Genomic DNA, 19,239 nt, shown 5'->3' with positions numbered 1-19,239 from the left:
TTTCTTAGTAGTCCCTGTAAATACCCTTTACTAGACAGTAGTCTTCTTAGTAGTCCCTCTAAGTACCCTTTACTAGACAGTAGTCTTCTTAGTAGTCCCTGTAAGTACCCTTTACTAGACAGTAGTCTTCTTAGTAGTCCCTGTAAGTACCCTTTACTAGACAGTAGTCTTCTTAGTAGTCCCTGTAAGTACCCTTTACTAGACAGTAGTCTTCTTAGTAGTCCCTGTAAGTACCCTTTACTAGACAGTAGTCTTCTTAGTAGTCCCTGTAAGTACCCTTTACTAGACAGTAGTCTTCTTAGTAGTCCCTGTAAGTACCCTTTACTAGACAGTAGTCTTCTTAGTAGTCCCTGTAAGTACCCTTTACTAGACAGTAGTCTTCTTAGTAGTCTCTGTAAATACCCTTTACTAGACAGTAGTCTTCTTAGTAGTCCCTGTAAATACCCTTTACTAGACAGTAGTCTTCTTAGTAGTCCCTGTAAGTACCCTTTACTAGACAGTAGTCTTCTTAGTAGTCCCTGTAAGTACCCTTTACTAGACAGTAGTCTTCTTAGTAGTCCCTGTAAATACCCTTTACTAGACAGTAGTCTTCTTAGTAGTCCCTGTAAATACCCTTTACTAGACAGTAGTCTTCTTATAATCACTGTAAGTACCCTTTACTAGACAGTAGTCTTCTTAGTCCCTCTAAATACCCTTTACTTGACAGTAGTCTTCTTAGTAGTCCCTGTAAGTACCCTTTACTAGACAGTAGTCTTCTTAGTAGTCCCTGTAAATACCCTTTACTAGACAGTAGTCTTCTTAGTAGTCCCTGTAAGTACCCTTTACTAGACAGTAGTCTTCTTAGTAGTCCCTGTAAATACCCTTTACTAGACAGTAGTCTTCTTAGTAGTCCCTGTAAGTACCCTTTACTAGACAGTAGTCTTCTTAGTAGTCCCTGTAAATACCCTTTACTAGACAGTAGTCTTCTTAGTAGTCCCTGTAAATACCCTTTACTAGACAGTAGTCTTCTTAGTAGTCCCTGTAAATACCCTTTACTAGACAGTAGTCTTCTTAGTAGTCCCTGTAAGTACCCTTTACTAGACAGTAGTCTTCTTAGTAGTCCCTGTAAATACCCTTTACTAGACAGTAGTCTTCTTAGTAGTCCCTGTAAATACCCTTTACTAGACAGTAGTCTTCTTATAATCCCTGTAAGTACCCTTTACTAGACAGTAGTAGCCTTAGTAGTCCCTGTAAATACCCTTTACTAGACAGTAGTCTTCTTAGTAGTCCCTGTAAGTACCCTTTACTAGACAGTAGTCTTCTTAGTAGTCCCTGATAGTAGAACAAGATGATTTATTTCATACTTAGTGTTAGCTATGAATCACAAGTAGTTATCAGAAAACAGTTTTATTATGCTAGCAAGACATCTTCCTTTTCAAAATTTCATTCATGTCGATAGATGTAAAGTTGTACAGTTTGCATATTGCCATTGAAGAACTATCAGCAAAGAAGAAAAAAGCTTCAAAACACAAGAATATGTTTTGTTATGATTATGTAACATTTTCCTCATTTGCAGTCTGGCAGTCAATGAATCCAGAAAGTTTACTTGGTAAGTAATAACAATGAGAAGAATTATTTATTTCAAGATGTAGTTTTATCAGTACATTACTAATCTCATTCAGGCCCTCATAATAATTGCGTCACATTAGTGAAGATGCATTTTTAGTGTCCTCTAGCAGAAACACTGGAATAAAGAACTCCAATGGTAATGATCTGTATCTAACATAGGATCTTGTATCAACATGAAGCATAAGCCAAAAATAACAGGACTGCTTTGACTATACTTGGTGGCAATTAAATTGTCCATTTGCCAGTAAGGGCCCAATTAAATTGTCCATTTGCCAGTAAGGGTCCAATTAAATTGTCCATTTGCCAGTAAGGGTCCAATTAAATTGTCCATTTGCCAGTAAGGGCCCAATTAAATTGTCCATTTGCAAGTAAGGGCCCAATTAAATTGTCCATTTGCCATAAGGGCCCAATTAAATTGTCCATTTGCCAGTAAGGGCCCAATTAAATTGTCCATTTGCCAGTAACGGCCCAATTAAATTGTCCATTTGCCATTAAGGGTTCAAACTTGCATCTTGTTGACTTCAAGTTAAATGTTGCACTCTTAAAAAGCTTTTCCTCTTAAATACTTTAAAATCTGGATAATTACTGTATATATGAAAATAAATTTGTATGGAAAATAAGTACATGCAACCTTTGCAAAGGCAAGCGTGTGTGTGTGTGTGTGTGTAAGAAAACACAAAAATATTTGCTTCTCTGAAGATAATTATGATTGATTTAAGTAAAGGATTAGTGGTATTGATCTACTTTGTACTTATAAAGCTTTAATGCCAAGTCTGTGTATTAAGGTTCAGTTCTCTTTTAATAAGTTCATTTAAAAATAAACATTATGGTCTCCACTGATTTCGGAATGAAAATACATGTGCCAATTTTGCAATCAATAGCAGAATTTCATATTAGTGTCATGGAATATTAAACTGATAACAAGGCTTGTTCTTGGAGAGTTTTAAATCCTGGCACAATTACACTGCTCTGATATGGCCTCCTTATAGAGAGGCTACTCCATCGGTGTGCGACCATTGTATTCTGCACCAAGCTGGTACATTTTTGGCTTGGAGGATGTGAGTTTGTCCATGTCTGTGGTATAGTAGCCATTCTCTTTTACCAAATATAGCTTGTGCTGTTAATAATACTGACAAAGTCTTTTTTTTTTGTCAAGGGAATCATTACATAAGTTGCGCAAATGATTAGCTTGTATAGCAGTTATCTCCCTTGGATATTGTTCCACTGATGGTAATATTTGAAACAATAGTAGAACACACCTTGAAAAGAAAATCACCACATTTCATTTGGTAATGTTTAACATGTTGATATACATTTCAAATACAAGTGCCTGGCAGCAGAAGTTTAGTCCTGGGCAAGTACAGTTTTTCAGAAATGAAAATCTCAGGTTTATTTGCAAGATCTATGTACTACACTTTCCTGGTCCCCTTCCAGAGCAATGTTACTCCTGTTATAATATAATGCAGTCATTATTTAATACTTGGTTAACTGCACATCCAAGAATGGGAATGAAAAAAGGGGGGAAAAAACCAAATTAAAAAAAATTGGGAGATGAGTGAATTTAAAGAAAGTTTGAACATGAAAATTCAAAAAAAGTATGGTAAAAATTGGCATGCCGATGCGAGTTGTGAACTTGTGACCTCTTGTTTGGCAGCTGGAACACACAGAAAGACAGATGTGTGTGTTTATATATAAGATAATATGGCATGCTGAAATTCACTGTTAAGGAATAGCTTTATTGATTGAAATTGGAATAGAATAAAGTACACCAAATCTATAATCATTTGGTTTGTTTTGATTGTAATTGAAGTAAAACAAAGTACACCAAATTTGTAAATATTTGGTTTGTTTTGATTTTAATTGGAGTAGAGTAGAGTACACCAAATCTGTAATCATTTGGTTTGTTTTGTTTGTAATTGGAATAGAATAAGTACACCAAATCTGTAATCATTTGGTATGTTTTGATTGTAATTGGAATATAATAAAGTACACCAAATCTGTAATCATTTGCTATGTTTTGATTGTAATTGGAATACAATAAAGTACACCAAATCTGTAATCATTTGGTATGTTTTGATTATAATTGGAATATAATAAAGTACACCAAATCATTTGGTATGTTTTGATTATAATTGGAATATAATAAAGTACACCAAATCATTTGGTATGTTTTGATTGTAATTGGAAGAGAATAAAGTACACCAAATCATTTGGTTTGTTTTGGTTGTAATTGGAATAGAATAAAGTAAACCAAAACATTTGGTTTGTTTTGATTGTAATTGGAATAGAATAAAGTACACCAAATTTGTAATTATTTGGATTGAAACTTAATCCTGGATATCTCTGTTATGCAGTATAGTTATTCCTATATACAAATAGTGCAGATCCAGTCTACAAAATGATTCTTATGACATCCATCATGAAAATGTTTGTTCTGGCTACTTCTTCGGTATAGATGGTCTTTCCAACACAATAAAATACTATTACGGCTGGTTCTGAAAGAAAATAGTTCTTATCTGACCTTCAACATGGTACCATGGTGGCTATCTCCAAAATGTTATCAATATGACCTTTGTTTTCACTGATTTGCTTCTTGCATTGTTTTAATTCTTCTGAATGAAAATAGTTCAGATGTAACCAGCAGTATATCTGTAATTTTGTGATGGAGTTTTCAGAACCAGACTGACTTGACTTTGGGATTGAGACCAAGGTCATTAATTGCATGTTTATTCTTCTCTGACTTGTACACATACAAATTAATTTTTAGAAGACTTTGTATGTAGTTGCATTAAAAAAAAACGAAGTTTGTTGTCTGCACTCTGACATTAAGATCAAAGATCACGACTTTCAGGTTTTTAGATGTACTGGCTAGTGAATTGGATAACTTAGATGTGTATAAATGGCTTTTTATCAAATGCTGTTTGGGGGTATATCTGATGGAAAAATATTTGATTTAAGCAAGCTTAGCATGCTGGGTTATCTCGTCATTGTATGAGGCACATTCAGTTATTTTCTGTGCATAACATCAGGCTCATGGTCAGAGGTCATGACAATGTTGTACTGCACATACAGTTAACTTATGTACATGTTAATTCTGTCATGTAAGAAAATATTTTTATTACCAAATTTTGGTAGGAGTCTCAGAAGAATGTCAGATGGCTTCTGGAAGTATCAGTTAAAAAGAATAAAAGAAGAAAATTAATGGATTTACCTTTTGATTCCTGGCGATTTGTTTCAGCCAGTAGAATGCCAGTTCCTTCAAAAGAATCGTGTTCTCACCCATGATGCAAGAAAATTAAGAGTCACAAAACATTTTTGTGTTGTTTACTTATAACATACACCTATCTTGTTTTCTTCTTGTGCAGTTACACACCTCTCCTGTTATTTTCCTATTGTGGAAGTATAAAATTGAGTTATGTCATTATTTTCCTATTGTGGAGGTATAAAATTGAGTTATATCTTTATTTTCCTATTGTGGAGGTATAAAATTGAGTTATATCATTATTTTCCTATTGTGGAGGTATACAATTGAGTTATATCATTATTTTCCTATTGTGGAAGTATAAAATTGAGTTATGTCATTATTTTCCTATTGTGGAAGTATAAAATTGAGTTATGTCATTATTTTCCTATTGTGGAAGTATAAAATTGAGTTATATCATTATTTTCCTATTGTGGAAGTATAAAATTGAGTTATGTCATTATTTTCCTATTGTGGAGGTATAAAATTGAGTTATGTCATTATTTTCCTATTGTGGAGGTATACAGTTGAGTTATATCATTATTTTCCTATTGTGGAAGTATAAAATTGAGTTATGTCATTATTTTCCTATTGTGGAGGTATAAAATTGAGTTATATCATTATTCTCCTATTGTGGAGGTATAAAATTGAGTTATATCATTATTCTCCTCTTGTGGAGGTATAAAATTGAGTTATATCATTATTTTCCTCTTGTGGAAGTATAAAATTGAGTTATATCATTATTTTCCTATTGTGGAAGTATAAAATTGAGTTATGTCATTATTTTCCTATTGTGGAAGTATAAAATTGAGTTATGTCATTATTTTCCTATTGTGGAGGTATACAATTGAGTTATATCATTATTTTCCTATTGTGGAGGTATACAATTGAGTTATGTCATTATTTTCCTATTGTGGAGGTATACAATTGAGTTATGTCATTATTCTCCTATTGTGGAGGTATAAAATTGAGTTATATCATTATTCTCCTATTGTGGAGGTATAAAATTGAGTTATATCATTATTCTCCTCTTGTGGAGGTATAAAATTGAGTTATATCATTATTTTCCTATTGTGGAAGTATAAAATTGAGTTATATCATTATTCTCCTCTTGTGGAGGTATAAAATTGAGTTATATCATTATTTTCCTATTGTGGAGGTATAAAATTGAGTTATATCATTATTTTCCTATTGTGGAGGTATACAATTGAGTTATGTCATTATTTTCCCATTGTGGAAGTATAAAATTGAGTTATGTCATTATTTTCCGATTGTGGAGGTATAAAATTGAGTTATGTCATTATTTTCCTATTGTGGAGGTATAAAATTGAGTTATATCATTATTTTCCTATTGTGGAGGTATACAATTGAGTTATATCATTATTTTCCTATTGTGGAGGTATAAAATTGAGTTATGTCATTATTTTCCTATTGTGGAGGTATAAAATTGAGTTATATCATTATTTTCCTATTGTGGAGGTATAAAATTGAGTTATGTCGTTATTTTCCTATTGTGGAGGTATAAAATTGAGTTATGTCGTTATTCTCCTATTGTGGAGGTATAAAATTGAGTTATATCATTATTCTCCTATTGTGGAGGTATAAAATTGAGTTATATCATTATTCTCCTATTGTGGAAGTATAAAATTGAGTTATATCATTATTCTCCTCTTGTGGAGGTATAAAATTGAGTTATATCATTATTTTCGTATTGTGGAGGTATAAAATTGAGTTATATCATTATTTTCCTATTGTGGAGGTATACAATTGAGTTATGTCATTATTTTCCTATTGTGGAAGTATAAAATTGAGTTATGTCATTATTTTCCTATTGTGGAAGTATAAAATTGAGTTATATCATTATTTTCCTATTGTGGAAGTATAAAATTGAGTTATGTCATTATTTTCCTATTGTGGAGGTATAAAATTGAGTTATGTCATTATTTTCCTATTGTGGAGGTATAAAATTGAGTTATATCATTATTTTCCTATTGTGGAGGTATAAAATTGAGTTATGTCATTATTTTCCTATTGTGGAGGTATAAAATTGAGTTATATCATTATTTTCCTATTGTGGAAGTATAAAATTGAGTTATATCATTATTTTCCTATTGTGGAGGTATAAAATTGAGTTATATCATTATTTTCTTGTTGTGGTTGTACATCTTGTTAATTGTATTATTATTTATTTTTGTTCCTTGATGATTTTTCTAGACGACAATTCCCTCTCAGTGAGAGACAGACCCTCAGGCACCAGCTATCCTCCCATTATAAATCAAGCAGGATCAGGGGCGTCTACTGGTCTTCATCAGCAAGACACAGGAAGTGCCACATGCCCAGGTACAGTAGCAGCAGCCGAGAATGTTGATAAAGCAGTTGCTAGAAGGCAATTCAATTCAGGTAAGCCGGAGTCTTTAGATGTCAAAAACAGTTGTTATTATTTAACAGCTCACATAAGCAAAAATCATAAAGTCTTCAGCATTTGTTGCCGATCATCAAAAAATAAATATAAACTTTTATCAATTTCTGGTAAGCATTTTGGATTTCAGAATGTATTGTGGACATGTAAAACAATATCAAAGGTGTTAGTCATGAATATTACATGGCTTCATTCCATAATTACAATTTTCGGTAGTACGATATAAAGTTCAAAATATGTCTTGTTTTGTTGTAATTAATGTTTCATTACGGCCAGTTATCTTAATAGTACAATGTCAAAATATCGCTGTCTAAACAACTGTTGAACATGTGATGTGCTAGTATTGTTACCAAGCAGTTTGCTGTCATTCTTTTTCCATGCAGTGTGCTGCCATTGTTTTTTCATGCAGTATGATAGCATTGTTTTTCCATGCAGTCTGCTGTCATTGTTTTTCCATGCAATGTGATAGCATTGTTTTTCCATACAGTGTCCTATCATTGTTTTTTCATGCAATATGCTATCATTCTTTTTCCATGCAGTTTTCTATCATTGTTATCATGCAGTTTGCTATCATTGTTATCATGCATTCAGCTAGCATTGTGATAGGTGGAGCTTGATTATATGTTTGCATTAATCAAGGTTTGAAAAAAATATCCCTATGTATTAATTAACTAATATCCAGTAGCACATTGGTTCATTAAATGTTTCCTACGGTCAGATGGTATTGATAGATAATAAAGTGCAAAACACTGTAGTCTATTCACCAGAATAGTCTGTGACTTGAATATATATTGGATAGCTACCAGGGCTAACCAGCCAACCAGATTAAGATAAAAAGCTATTCTTCTACCTGACAGCTAAGTTCACACTGAACCTAGGTATTTATCTGTTATTTTGTATAGTAAAATCTGGCTGTAAGGGTATCTTCAACCAAACTACTAGCATACGAACAGTAGATGTAATTTTTCCTCCCCAGATCCGTATCGCTGTACGCAGACAGTGGAGAGTGCTTGGAATGAAAACAGTCCTAAGATGGAAGAGCTTATTCATCGTGGGGAAGATAAATTTATGCCATGGACTCATCTTGGCAGTCGTGTTTTGGACATGGAACCCTGGTTTTTGGAGTGCCTTGAGTAAGTGAAATATTTCTTATAAATACTTATAGCATCATTTTCCAAGTACAGTACATAGAGAAACAAGTCTCAGATAAATGCATGATTATGTTGGCATGCCAAAAAGTCAGATCAGTTCATCTGCATCAGCCTTTATTGATTCTTCGATAAAGTGTACAATTTAATAAAACTCCAAATATTACCAATGGAAAACTTGAATACAGAGTATAAAGTTAACCTAAGCAATAGACTTTGTTCCAAATCCTGATTTAAATTTTCTGTTAAGAATCTGTATGCTGAAAAGATTGTGATAGAGTAATTATATTGAAGGTCTTAATTGAGTAATTACATTGAAGGATTTAATTGAGTAATTACATTGAAGGCCTTAATTGAGTAATTATATTGAAGGCCACACATGCAAGCATTGAGTAATTACATTGAAGGCTACACATGCAAGCATCGAGTAATTACATTGAAGGCCTTAATTGAGTAATTACATTGAAGGCCATACATGCAAGCATTGAGTAATTACATTGAAGGCCTTAACTGAGTAATTACATTAAAGGCCACACATGCAAGCATTTGGTAATTCCATTGAAAGCCTTAAATGAGTAATTACATTGAAGGCCACACATGCATCCATTGAGTAATTACATTGAAGGCCACACATGCAAGCATTGAGTAATTACATTGAAGGCCTTAATTGAGTAATTACATTGAAGGCCACACATGCAAGCACCTGAATGTTAATAAGTCACATACTTATATTCTGACCCACCATGGTACATTGCGAATCCATTTAGGTCACCATAGTGACAGTACAGTTTACAAAACTTTGGTTAACATATGTGCATCAGAGTGAAAAGGATACACTTCCAAGAAGTTATTAATCATGTGATTTTTATGCTTAAAACAAAAAGACATGTTCTAACCTTGAATGAGTTCCAAATATCCCTTAGACTTTTATGGTAGTCCACATTTTTTGAAATGTTCATCATTCATATAAAATAAAAATTCTATGTTTAATATCCATAGTTTGAAGATAAATGAGATTTTTTTGAGCGTATAAATGCTTACTAGAGTTAAGAACTGCCATATTTGTAAGACACTTGACCACAAAATTTTGCTTAAATATTTGAAAAGTACCTCTCTCCATAAAATACATTCGTTTTAATCAGATTTTACTTATTTACTATATGGAGTCAAAGTCTTGATGCTCATGTTTGTTTTTATCTGGACTATCAAAGATTAATGTGTATATATGATCTGGACTATCAAGGATTAATGTGTATATATGATCTGGACTATCAAGGATTAATGTGTATATTTTTATCTGGACTTTCAAGGATTAATGTGTAATTTTATCTGGACTATCAACGATTAATGTGTATATTTTTATCTAGACTTTCAAGGATTAATGTGTATATGTGACCTGGACTATCAAAGATTAATGTGTAATTTTATCTGGACTATCAAGGATTAATGTGTATTTTTATCTGGACTTTCAAGGATTAATGTGCAATTTTATCTGGACTATCAAGGATTAATGTGCAATTTTATCTGGACTATCAAGGATTAATGTGTATTTTTATCTGGACTTTCAAGGATTAATGTGTATATATGATCTGGACTGTCAAAGATTAATGTGTAATTTTATCTGGACTATCAAGGATTAATGTGTTTATTTTTATCTGGACTTTCAAGGATTAATTTGTATATATGATCTGGATTATCAAGGATTAATGTGTAATTTTATCTGGACTATCAAGGATTAATGTGTTTATTTTTATCTGGACTATCAAGGATTAATGTGTTTATTTTTATCTGGATTATCAAGGATTAATGTGTTTATTTTTATCTGGACTATCAAGGATTAATGTGTATATTTTTATCTGGACTTTCAAAGATTAATGCGTAATTTTATCTGGACTATCAACGATTAATGTGTATAATTTTATCTGGACTTTCAAGGATTAATGTGTATATTTTTATCTGGACTATCAAAGATTAATGTGTAATTTTATCTGGACTATCAAGGATTAATGTGTATTTTTGTCTGGACTTTCAAGGATTACTGTGTATATATGATCTGGACTATCAAGGATTAATGTTTATGTTGTGATTTAGACTATTAAGGATTGATGGTTTTGTTTTTGTCTGGACTATGATGGATTAATGATTGAAATCACCAAAAGAGTTAGTACATAAATAATTCAGTATATAGGTCAACAATTTTCAGACAGAGGTTGGACGTCACTATTCCATTAGTTCAAAAAATGTCAAGTAGAAGTGTTATGGATTTTGTTTGTTAACCAGTCAATGAGGCTGTTTGAGTTCATTTATTGTATGATCATCCATTTACAGTTGCTATTTACAACTTCTTATCTGTGGAATCTGAAAAAAATTGACAAATTATTCTGAGCTGAAGTAGTTTCAGATTCTGTAAAATTTTGCCTATCCAGTGTCAAATGTGGCCAATATTACCAAAATAGAAGAAATGTGAACAACTTTTTAAAAAATCACTGAAATGAATTTGGTCCAAATAGTCAGATAATGCCTACTCATTATGTTACAAAAAAATATAAAACCTTTAAAGAAGATTTAAAAAATATCCAGCAGAATTTGACAAAATTTGAACAACATCTTGCAAGTGATAACTTCCAATTTTGATAGAGCTGATGCTGATCATCTATTAAAATGGTCACTGTTACCATGTATAGTAGAGGACAACAAATGTACTAGCCCTGTTGTCAGCTCACCCATGCAAAGTAGAGGACAACAAATGTACTAGCCCTGTTGTCAGCTCACCCATGCATAGTAGAGGACAACAAATGTACTAGCCCTGTTTTCAGCTCACCCATGCAAAGTAGAGGACAACAAATGTACTAGCCCTGTTGTCAGCTCACCCATGCAAAGTAGAGGCAAGTTATTGTAATAACCCTGTTGTCAGCTCACCCATGCAAAGTAGAGGACAACAGACGTACTAGCCCTGTTGTCAGCTCACCCATGCATAGTAGAGGACAACAAATGTACTAGCCCTGTTGTCAGCTCACCCATGCATAGCAGAGGACAATAAATGTACTAGCCCTGTTGTCAGCTCATCCATGCAAAGTAGAGGACAACAAATGTACTAGCCCTGTTGTCAGCTCACCCATGCAAAGTAGAGGACAACAAATGTACTAGCCCTGTTGTCAGCTTACCCATGCAGAGTAGAGGCAAGTTATTGTACTAACCCTGTTGTCAGCTCACCCATTCAGAGTAGAGGTAAATTGTTGTACTAGCCCTGTTTTCGGCTCACCTCAGCAAAATAGAGGACAACAAATGTGCTAGCTAGCCCTGTTGTCGGCTCACCCATGCAAAGTAGAGGTGAATTATTGTACTAACCCTGTTGTCAGCTCACCCATGCAGAGTAGAGGTGAATTGTTGTACTAGCCCTGTTGTCAGCTCACCTTTGCAAAGTTGGGGAGAACTATTGCACTAGCCCTGTTGTCGGCTCACCCATGCAAAGTAGAGGAAAACTATTATACTAGCCCTGTTGTCGGCTCACCCATGCAAAGTAGAGGAGAACTATTGCACTAGCCCTGTTGTTGGCTCACCCATGCAGAGTAGAGGAGAACTATTATACTAGCAAATTAGGTCATTGTGGTCTGTATTTTATGCTTTACTAACTTTGGTTAAGTCGCATTTTGATATTTATTTTTCAAACACTGCTAATGCTTGAGACATGAAATTGATTCTGATTTACATCTCTCTTAGTTTCACACCATCCCATTAGAAAGAATTAATCTCAACTATATTTGATCTTTCACTGGCATTGGCTAATTCTTTGGATTTAGCTCATGACCCAGAGTTTTACTATTCTTCCTAGTGTCTAGAAATCTGGCGTTGGGATGAATCATACTGCATCTTTATTGCAAAGTCAGTTTCTGAGTGACTTTGCTGATATTTTGTGTTTAAAGTTCATTGATTGGGTGCTGTTTATACATATGTGTTTAAAGTTCATTGATTGGGTGCTGTTTATACATTTGTGTTTAAAGTTCATTGATTGGGTGCTGTTTATACATTTTGTGTTTAAAGTTCATTGATTGAGTGCTGTTTATACATTTGTGTAAGTTCATTGATTGGGTGTTGTTTATACATTTTGTGTTTAAAGTTCATTGATTGGGTGCTGTGTATACATTTTGTGTTTAAAGTTCATTGATTGGGTGCTGTGTATACATTTTGTGTTTAAAGTTCATTGATTAGGTGCTGTTTATCCATTTTGTGTTTAAAGTTCATTGATGGGATGCTGTTTATACATTTGTGTTTAAAATTCATTGATTGGGTGCTGTTTATGCATTTTATGTTTAAAGTTCATTGATTGGGTGCTGTTTATGCATTTTATATTTAAAGTTCATTGATTGGGTGCTGTTTATACATTTGTGTTTAAAATTCATTGATCGGGTGCTGGTAATACATTTTGTGTTTAAAGTTCATTAATTGGGTGCTGTGTATACATTTTGTGTTTAAAGTCATTGACTGGGTGCTGTTTATACATATGTGTTTAAAATTCATTGATCGGATGCTGGTAATACATTTTGTGTTTAAAGTTCATTAATTGGGTGCTGTGTATACATTTTGTGTTTAAAGTCATTGATTGGGTGCTGTTTATACATTTTGTGTTTAAAGTTCATTGATTGGGTGCCATTTATATATTTGGTCTTCCAGTTCATTGGATAGTTGCTGTTTATAAATTTTGTGTTTCAAGTACATTTATTGGTTGCATTTTATGCTTAAATAATAAAAGTTGATAATTAGATGCTTCTCAATACTGTAAATTGTAATATTGTATGTATTGCTACATAATATCAGTATTTTTATTTAGGTCATGATTTATGTTATATACTTTGTAGCTTACATAGATGTTCTTTTTCTGACCTTTACCCTTGGCAGTAGGTCTGCAGGGATGGCATTCAGTTTTTTATGTCCCTCATTAACTCATGCCCTCATTTGCAGTATGGTCTGTGCTTCTTTATCCCATTGTTCTTGAGTTACTAATGGAGAGGTGCCAATTAACATTTAAGATCAAAATCAGTTAAGAAAACATTACCAAAAATTAACCTTTTTTGGTGAAAAGGGGTCAGTATTTTATTTTCAGTATTACTTCTGTCTTTATTCTTTCTGATAAAGTTTATATTTACTGCTGGAGAATAGTATAAGCATCATAGAGTTGAGTTATGTAATCATAGGGTTGAGTTATATAATCATTCTGGTTTTTAATATATTTACACCGGTGGCATATTCCTAAAAGAAGGCATTTCATTTTCAGAAATAAACTATATTTTAATATTTTTTGCAAAATAATTCAGCATATATGTTAAGATGTGTGAAATTCCACAAACGTTTACAGTGCATTAACTCAGTTGATGACAGTTGCTGTTATTTTTGTTACAGTGCATTCACTCAGTTGATGACAGTTGCTGTTATTTTTGTTACAGTGCATTCACTCAGTTGATGACAGTTGCTGTTATTTTTGTTACAGATGGCACCTAAGAGGAAGAGTTCATGATGGCCCCATGAAATATATTCTGAAGCAGATGGTGCATGATGGGAAAAAGATTGGACACCTGGTTGAACATTTTGCCTGTGTAGACAGATATGATCTTGTTAACTGTATAAAAGCATTTCATAGCTGTGATTATTGTAAATGTTTCTACAAACCTTAAAATAATACAGTGATATCTAAACTGATTCTAGGAAATATTCTTTATGGATCCTTTCAGTAATCAACACAAGAACTAGCGTGTTGGATGGAGATTGGCAGCGGTGAGTGGGCACATGTGTCAGGGTGTTTAGAGTGGTAGTTTCTCTACTTGGTGATCCTAGGTTCTTATGCTGTTTAAACCTTTGATCTCTTTTATCATCAAGAATGAGAGATACCCATATTTCCAAAGGTAACATGGATATGAACTCATGCTGTACCATTCTTGTTAAGTTTTGTGCTAATTGATACTGTTGACTGTTATTATGACAGTTGTTATTCCCTGGAGCGTAAAATGGGATTGAAGATTCCTAACAAATCCCACATTATATTTAGAAGGTTCACTTTTTTCTTTTTATGTTGATGGATTATTGTGTTATTGTGACACACTCATAAAGGTACACTGTAAGTTGCCTATTTACATTGGCAGATTCTTGCATAAGCAATATATCGTAGTGTGTATACATAGGTGTGGAATCATCCAGTAATATTCTAACAAAGAATTGCCATTTACAAAAGGATGTGAAAAAGATAAACAGTGCAAGTTGTTTTGTGTGGAAAAGACATTCCTTGGTTCACAAATAAGATATTATTGAATATCTAATTCAGGTGTTGAACGGGGAGACTCCCCCCCTCCAATTAAATATAGTGTTCTTCAGCTGTGATGTTGGGACAGGTGAATTACACCAATTTTATATATAGTATTTATCACTACATTTCTGTGGTATCTTATTGAGGAGGTGAAAATTCCATTTAGCCACCTTATAATGTAAAACCTGACTTGTAAGACCACTATTTTGGGAGACCACCTGTCATTTATTTCTTGAAACTTAATCTGTATTATTAAAAGAATACAACAATGGCTTGTATTGAGAGGTCACTTTTCTTTGGAGACCATTTTCTTGGTTTGGAGTGACTTCATCACTCTAAGCCTATGGCATGGTGTCTATAGCGTTCTTTTGCATACCAAGGCCCAGCAACATGGAATGAATTGCCCACTGAACTTAGACACAGTGATCACATTCAAGAGGGCTCTCAAAACTCACTTATTTCGACTGCAAGAACAAACTTAAAGATCTAATAATGTTTCCTACCTGAAATATTCTCAGCATGTCTTTTATTTTTTAATGTTTTTTCTAATTTCATGGTGTTTGTTTTTGTAATAATATTATTATATGTTTTTTATCTTATAGGTGTTGTCTAATGTTGTAAAGCGCTTAGAGCTTCTAAAGATTAGGCGCTATACAAAGTCCTCATTATTATTATTATTATTATTATCATTATTATCATTATTATAGTCCATTACTAAAAATAGCTTTTTTCTAAAAATAAGGTACTTTATATATTTAGCTCATCAGTCCTTGTTACATCTTAAGGCCAGTCGATACATGTAAAGGGACATAACTCTAATTCTAATCCTTAAAGAAATATGTAGCCAGAGTGATTGTCCCATGATAGAGCCTGTATGTAAATACTCATTTTGGTAGAAAAGGCATATCAAAGGGCAGTTGCTTAATAATTTGCACAATGTTTTCTGGATTTTCAAATCAGTTTTTTTGGTAAGATTGTCAGTAAAGTTGCTGTGGCACTATGGTGGGACATAGTACTCCATATTTCAAGGATCTTGGAGGAACAAAAATTTTTGTCTTGAAGTAATTACCATGTCTAACAAGAAAAGGATTAGGGTTAAAAGTAATTTATGTGGTTCATATAACCATGCCAACTTGATGAACGATGTGTGCTTTGGAGAACAATAAGTTTCAACGTTGGATTAATGTTCACAGCCAATGTGGTGTTTTAATGGAGAAATGCTATAATATCAAAATGTTGATGAATATTATGGGTATTATAAGATCATTCTACAATCAGCATAGATTTTTCATAATTCATGAAATTAATTATGAAGTAATAATTACTTAAAATACCAATTTAGCTCTTGTTCTTACTTAATACATGTATGTATACTGCTCCGGTGGCCTAAGTCGTTAAAGTGTCTGTCTTGGCTGCAGGAGTTCACAGGTTCAAATCCCAGCAAAGTCATACCAAAGACTTATAAATATGGTACTAGCAGCTGTCTCAGTTGATGCTCAGCATTAAGATTTTGTGTTAGGCTTGGTCGGCCTAGTGTCAGGATAATGTTATTGGGTGGGAAATTATGCCACATTTCTGTGGCATGATGCCTCTGTGCTAGACTTCACTTCAGACTTATATCCTGTTATGGCATAACAATAAATAAAAGTTTAAATAATGAAAAAAAAATGGAATTATAATATTGTCAGACTATCCAGATTTCTACAGTACTTTAAAAAGGTGCAAGAATTATAATATTATTGGACAATCCAGATTTCTACAGTACTTTAAAAAGGTACAAACGATTTGCCTGGCAAGGAAACTTTGATGAAGTTAATTGTTTACGTTAAACCTATAAAAACATGGATCAGTCTTGATTTGATGTTAATCTTTAACACAGTGAGACACCTTGTTTGAAAACTTGATCAATACTTACATCACATATTATGACCCAATTTGTGTGGGGTTTTTAAAATTGGAAATGACATAGTCATATGTCATTAGTGTTCCATAGTGACTGCTGTCAAGACAAGAAACTACTTGAAAATGTCCAATTTAGAATACATATATATCGAGTGATATTGGCATTTGCTTATCATTATAACAAAGAATGTGATAAATTATCCTCATCCCTTTGATCCTGTTGAGTACAGTAATACATTGCAAACACAGTATAAAGTAATTCAGTCATCTGTTTTCACTATGCTTTGAGTATGGGGGGTTGGTTGAAGAGGTGGTCTCACAAAATGGGTTTTATTTACATTAATTTTAAAACCAGTGAAATCCATTGGCTTTTGTTTTCATAAATTATTTTTTTTTTTAATTCTAAAGAGCTAACCAAAGGTTTTAATATAATAAAATAAGTTAAATAAAATATGCTTATTTTTTCACTGTTGAGAGCTGTGTTCATGTACATAAACTTTACATATAATCTGTCTGATGTTTTAGATATACTTTATTTTTGTATAACTTTTAATGTGTTTTTTAAACTTAATATTATGTCTCTAAGACATTTATCATGTGTGCAAGGATTGCATGGAGCAGAAATATAATCTCTCTTCAATAATATGTCGTAATGAAATTCATTTTTACTGCAATTATTCCTATGGAAACAAAATTTTCAGCAGACATTGCTGTTGAGCTGTAATTCTTGATTCCTTTAAATATTTGAATGTAACCTCAATTTTTTTTCCTTCTCAACTGTAATGTAATTAAATAAAAATATCTGGAGAAATACAATACAAACATTAGTTAAGATGAGATGTTAAATTTTTAAAAAATGTACGTCTACTGTGAAATTTTAATTTTAATAATAAACCTTAGAGGCAGTGCTTGGATGAAGACTGATTAGGCAAATTGTCATTTTGCTTCAATACAATGCAAGAGTTGACTTGTCTTTTCCTAACTTTATTCTTTTCCTATCCACGTTCCTTTTGGTCAACAAATTATTAGATAAATAAAAAGGGTTATTATGTTGTATATATATGTATACTTACATGTATACTTATTTGTATACTTATTTGTATACTTCTGTGTAGGCTTAGTCATCATCTTACATGCTGATTAAATTACCATATCTGTCTGCAATTATGATTTGATGTACAAGATGTTTCCAGTCATTCACATATAGATGTCTTTGAAATGAATGATGTACCGTGGAATGTTATTGTAGCCCTGAAAAGTATACATATCAGCAAACATTTTATTTTTGAGTAAAGATAACTAAAGGATCAGACCACTAATTCACTTCCCATAGAACTTAATGTTAATTGATTGGAATAAACACACACAGCCTTGAAAAATGGGTGCTTTGGAGCCTCTTGTTGATGTACAGGTGGACTCCCTTCTCTGCACCTAATAACATAGCCTTGCACCAAGAGTCCATGCGCTATTTTGTCTCTTGGAAATTAAAGACACGATATCAGAATAAAAGTAAATATTGTTTTGCTACTATAGTACATAAACTGAAGTTTATGACATGTGTAATGGATCATAAATCATTGGGTGTATCTCAAAATATGTGATACTCTATTTTTGATTCCCCCACCAGTAGACTGGTTCTTAAGCTGTACAATAATTAAGTGGTCTGATAACCTGTACTGAGAATGTTTGTATATTTTTGTAAAAATTAATGGATGAATTTTGATGGTGTCACAAACTTTAAATACTCCTTGCCAATTTAATTATTTATGCATCAACATTGCACATAAATTACAAAATTAGCCATTCCTTGACAGTTTGTAAGAAATTTCCAAAATCCTAGTTAATTCATTAATACATGGTGCCTCATTTATGCATCAGTAGGTAGTACCCTATTTCTGAGCTCAACAGCAGCAAGGTCTTTTAAGATGCACCAAAATGGGTGATATTTCAGAAAAGTAGACAGCTGTAACTCTATAATGATACCAAATAATCTGGATTTTCTAGTCGCATGCCAGTCTACAGAGGGAAAAACACTTTTTGAGACTCAATTTTTTTACACCAAAAATTAGCTTGTGGTCAGAATCTGATTTTGTGTTCGGATTTTTTAGACTTTTTGGCCTCCGATCTAAGACAGATCAGTCTGAACAGCAAACAGACAGGCAGATCTTTGCAAAAGGTAGGCTAATATGGGGAATTAGAGTAAAAGGTGGCCAGGACACAAAAATGATGAGTCCAATAACCAACAAAAAAATTAACTTTTACCCTTCTGCCCATGCAAAATAGCCAATGAAATATGATATTTCTAAACAAATATGCCTCAGGCTAAACTAAAATCTCTTGGAAGCTGATTTATTTGGATGTATTCAAAAGTAGCCCCCAAAATGAGTTTCCTACTCACATTGCAGGCGAAAAAATGACAAAATTCTCTAGGGGTTAATGAGTTAATAAATGTTTGATACCAAGTATGGAATGTACTAATAATTTAGGTCGTATTCTAAGCATGTAAGTTGATAATAATCACCACTTAAGTAATGAAGACAGGCAAGAAACAGTTGCTTTGCTATGCATGTATACATGTTCATACTTTATAAATGCAGATAACTAAATAAATGCAGGGATATTAATA

General features: G+C 32.9%; 1 protein-coding gene across 6 annotated transcripts in view; it reads left to right on the top strand.

Moving 5' to 3' along the window:
- LOC149796317 (uncharacterized) overlaps positions 1-19,239 on the top strand; it is a 145,575-nt gene extending 126,336 nt beyond the window's left edge. For 5 of the 6 annotated variants that reach the window (XM_089960968.1, XM_089960969.1, XM_089960966.1 and 2 more), the window contains 4 exons: positions 1,556-1,588; positions 7,064-7,249; positions 8,245-8,401; positions 13,902-19,239. In XM_089960968.1, coding sequence (XP_089817094.1) covers positions 1,556-1,588; positions 7,064-7,249; positions 8,245-8,401; positions 13,902-14,085 — 560 coding nt within the window. In that variant the 3' untranslated portion in view covers positions 14,086-19,239. The remainder of the gene's footprint in view (positions 1-1,555; positions 1,589-7,063; positions 7,250-8,244; positions 8,402-13,901) is intronic. The other variant, XM_089960970.1, reaches the window with a different exon arrangement.

This window comes from Sinohyriopsis cumingii, chromosome 6 (assembly GCF_028554795.1).
Source record: "Sinohyriopsis cumingii isolate HCF-2022 chromosome 6, ASM2855479v2, whole genome shotgun sequence".
NCBI classification, from domain to species: domain Eukaryota; kingdom Metazoa; phylum Mollusca; class Bivalvia; order Unionida; family Unionidae; genus Sinohyriopsis; species Sinohyriopsis cumingii.
The sequence above is the reverse complement of the archived record's forward strand: the minus strand, read 5'-3'. Positions and strand labels throughout refer to the sequence as shown.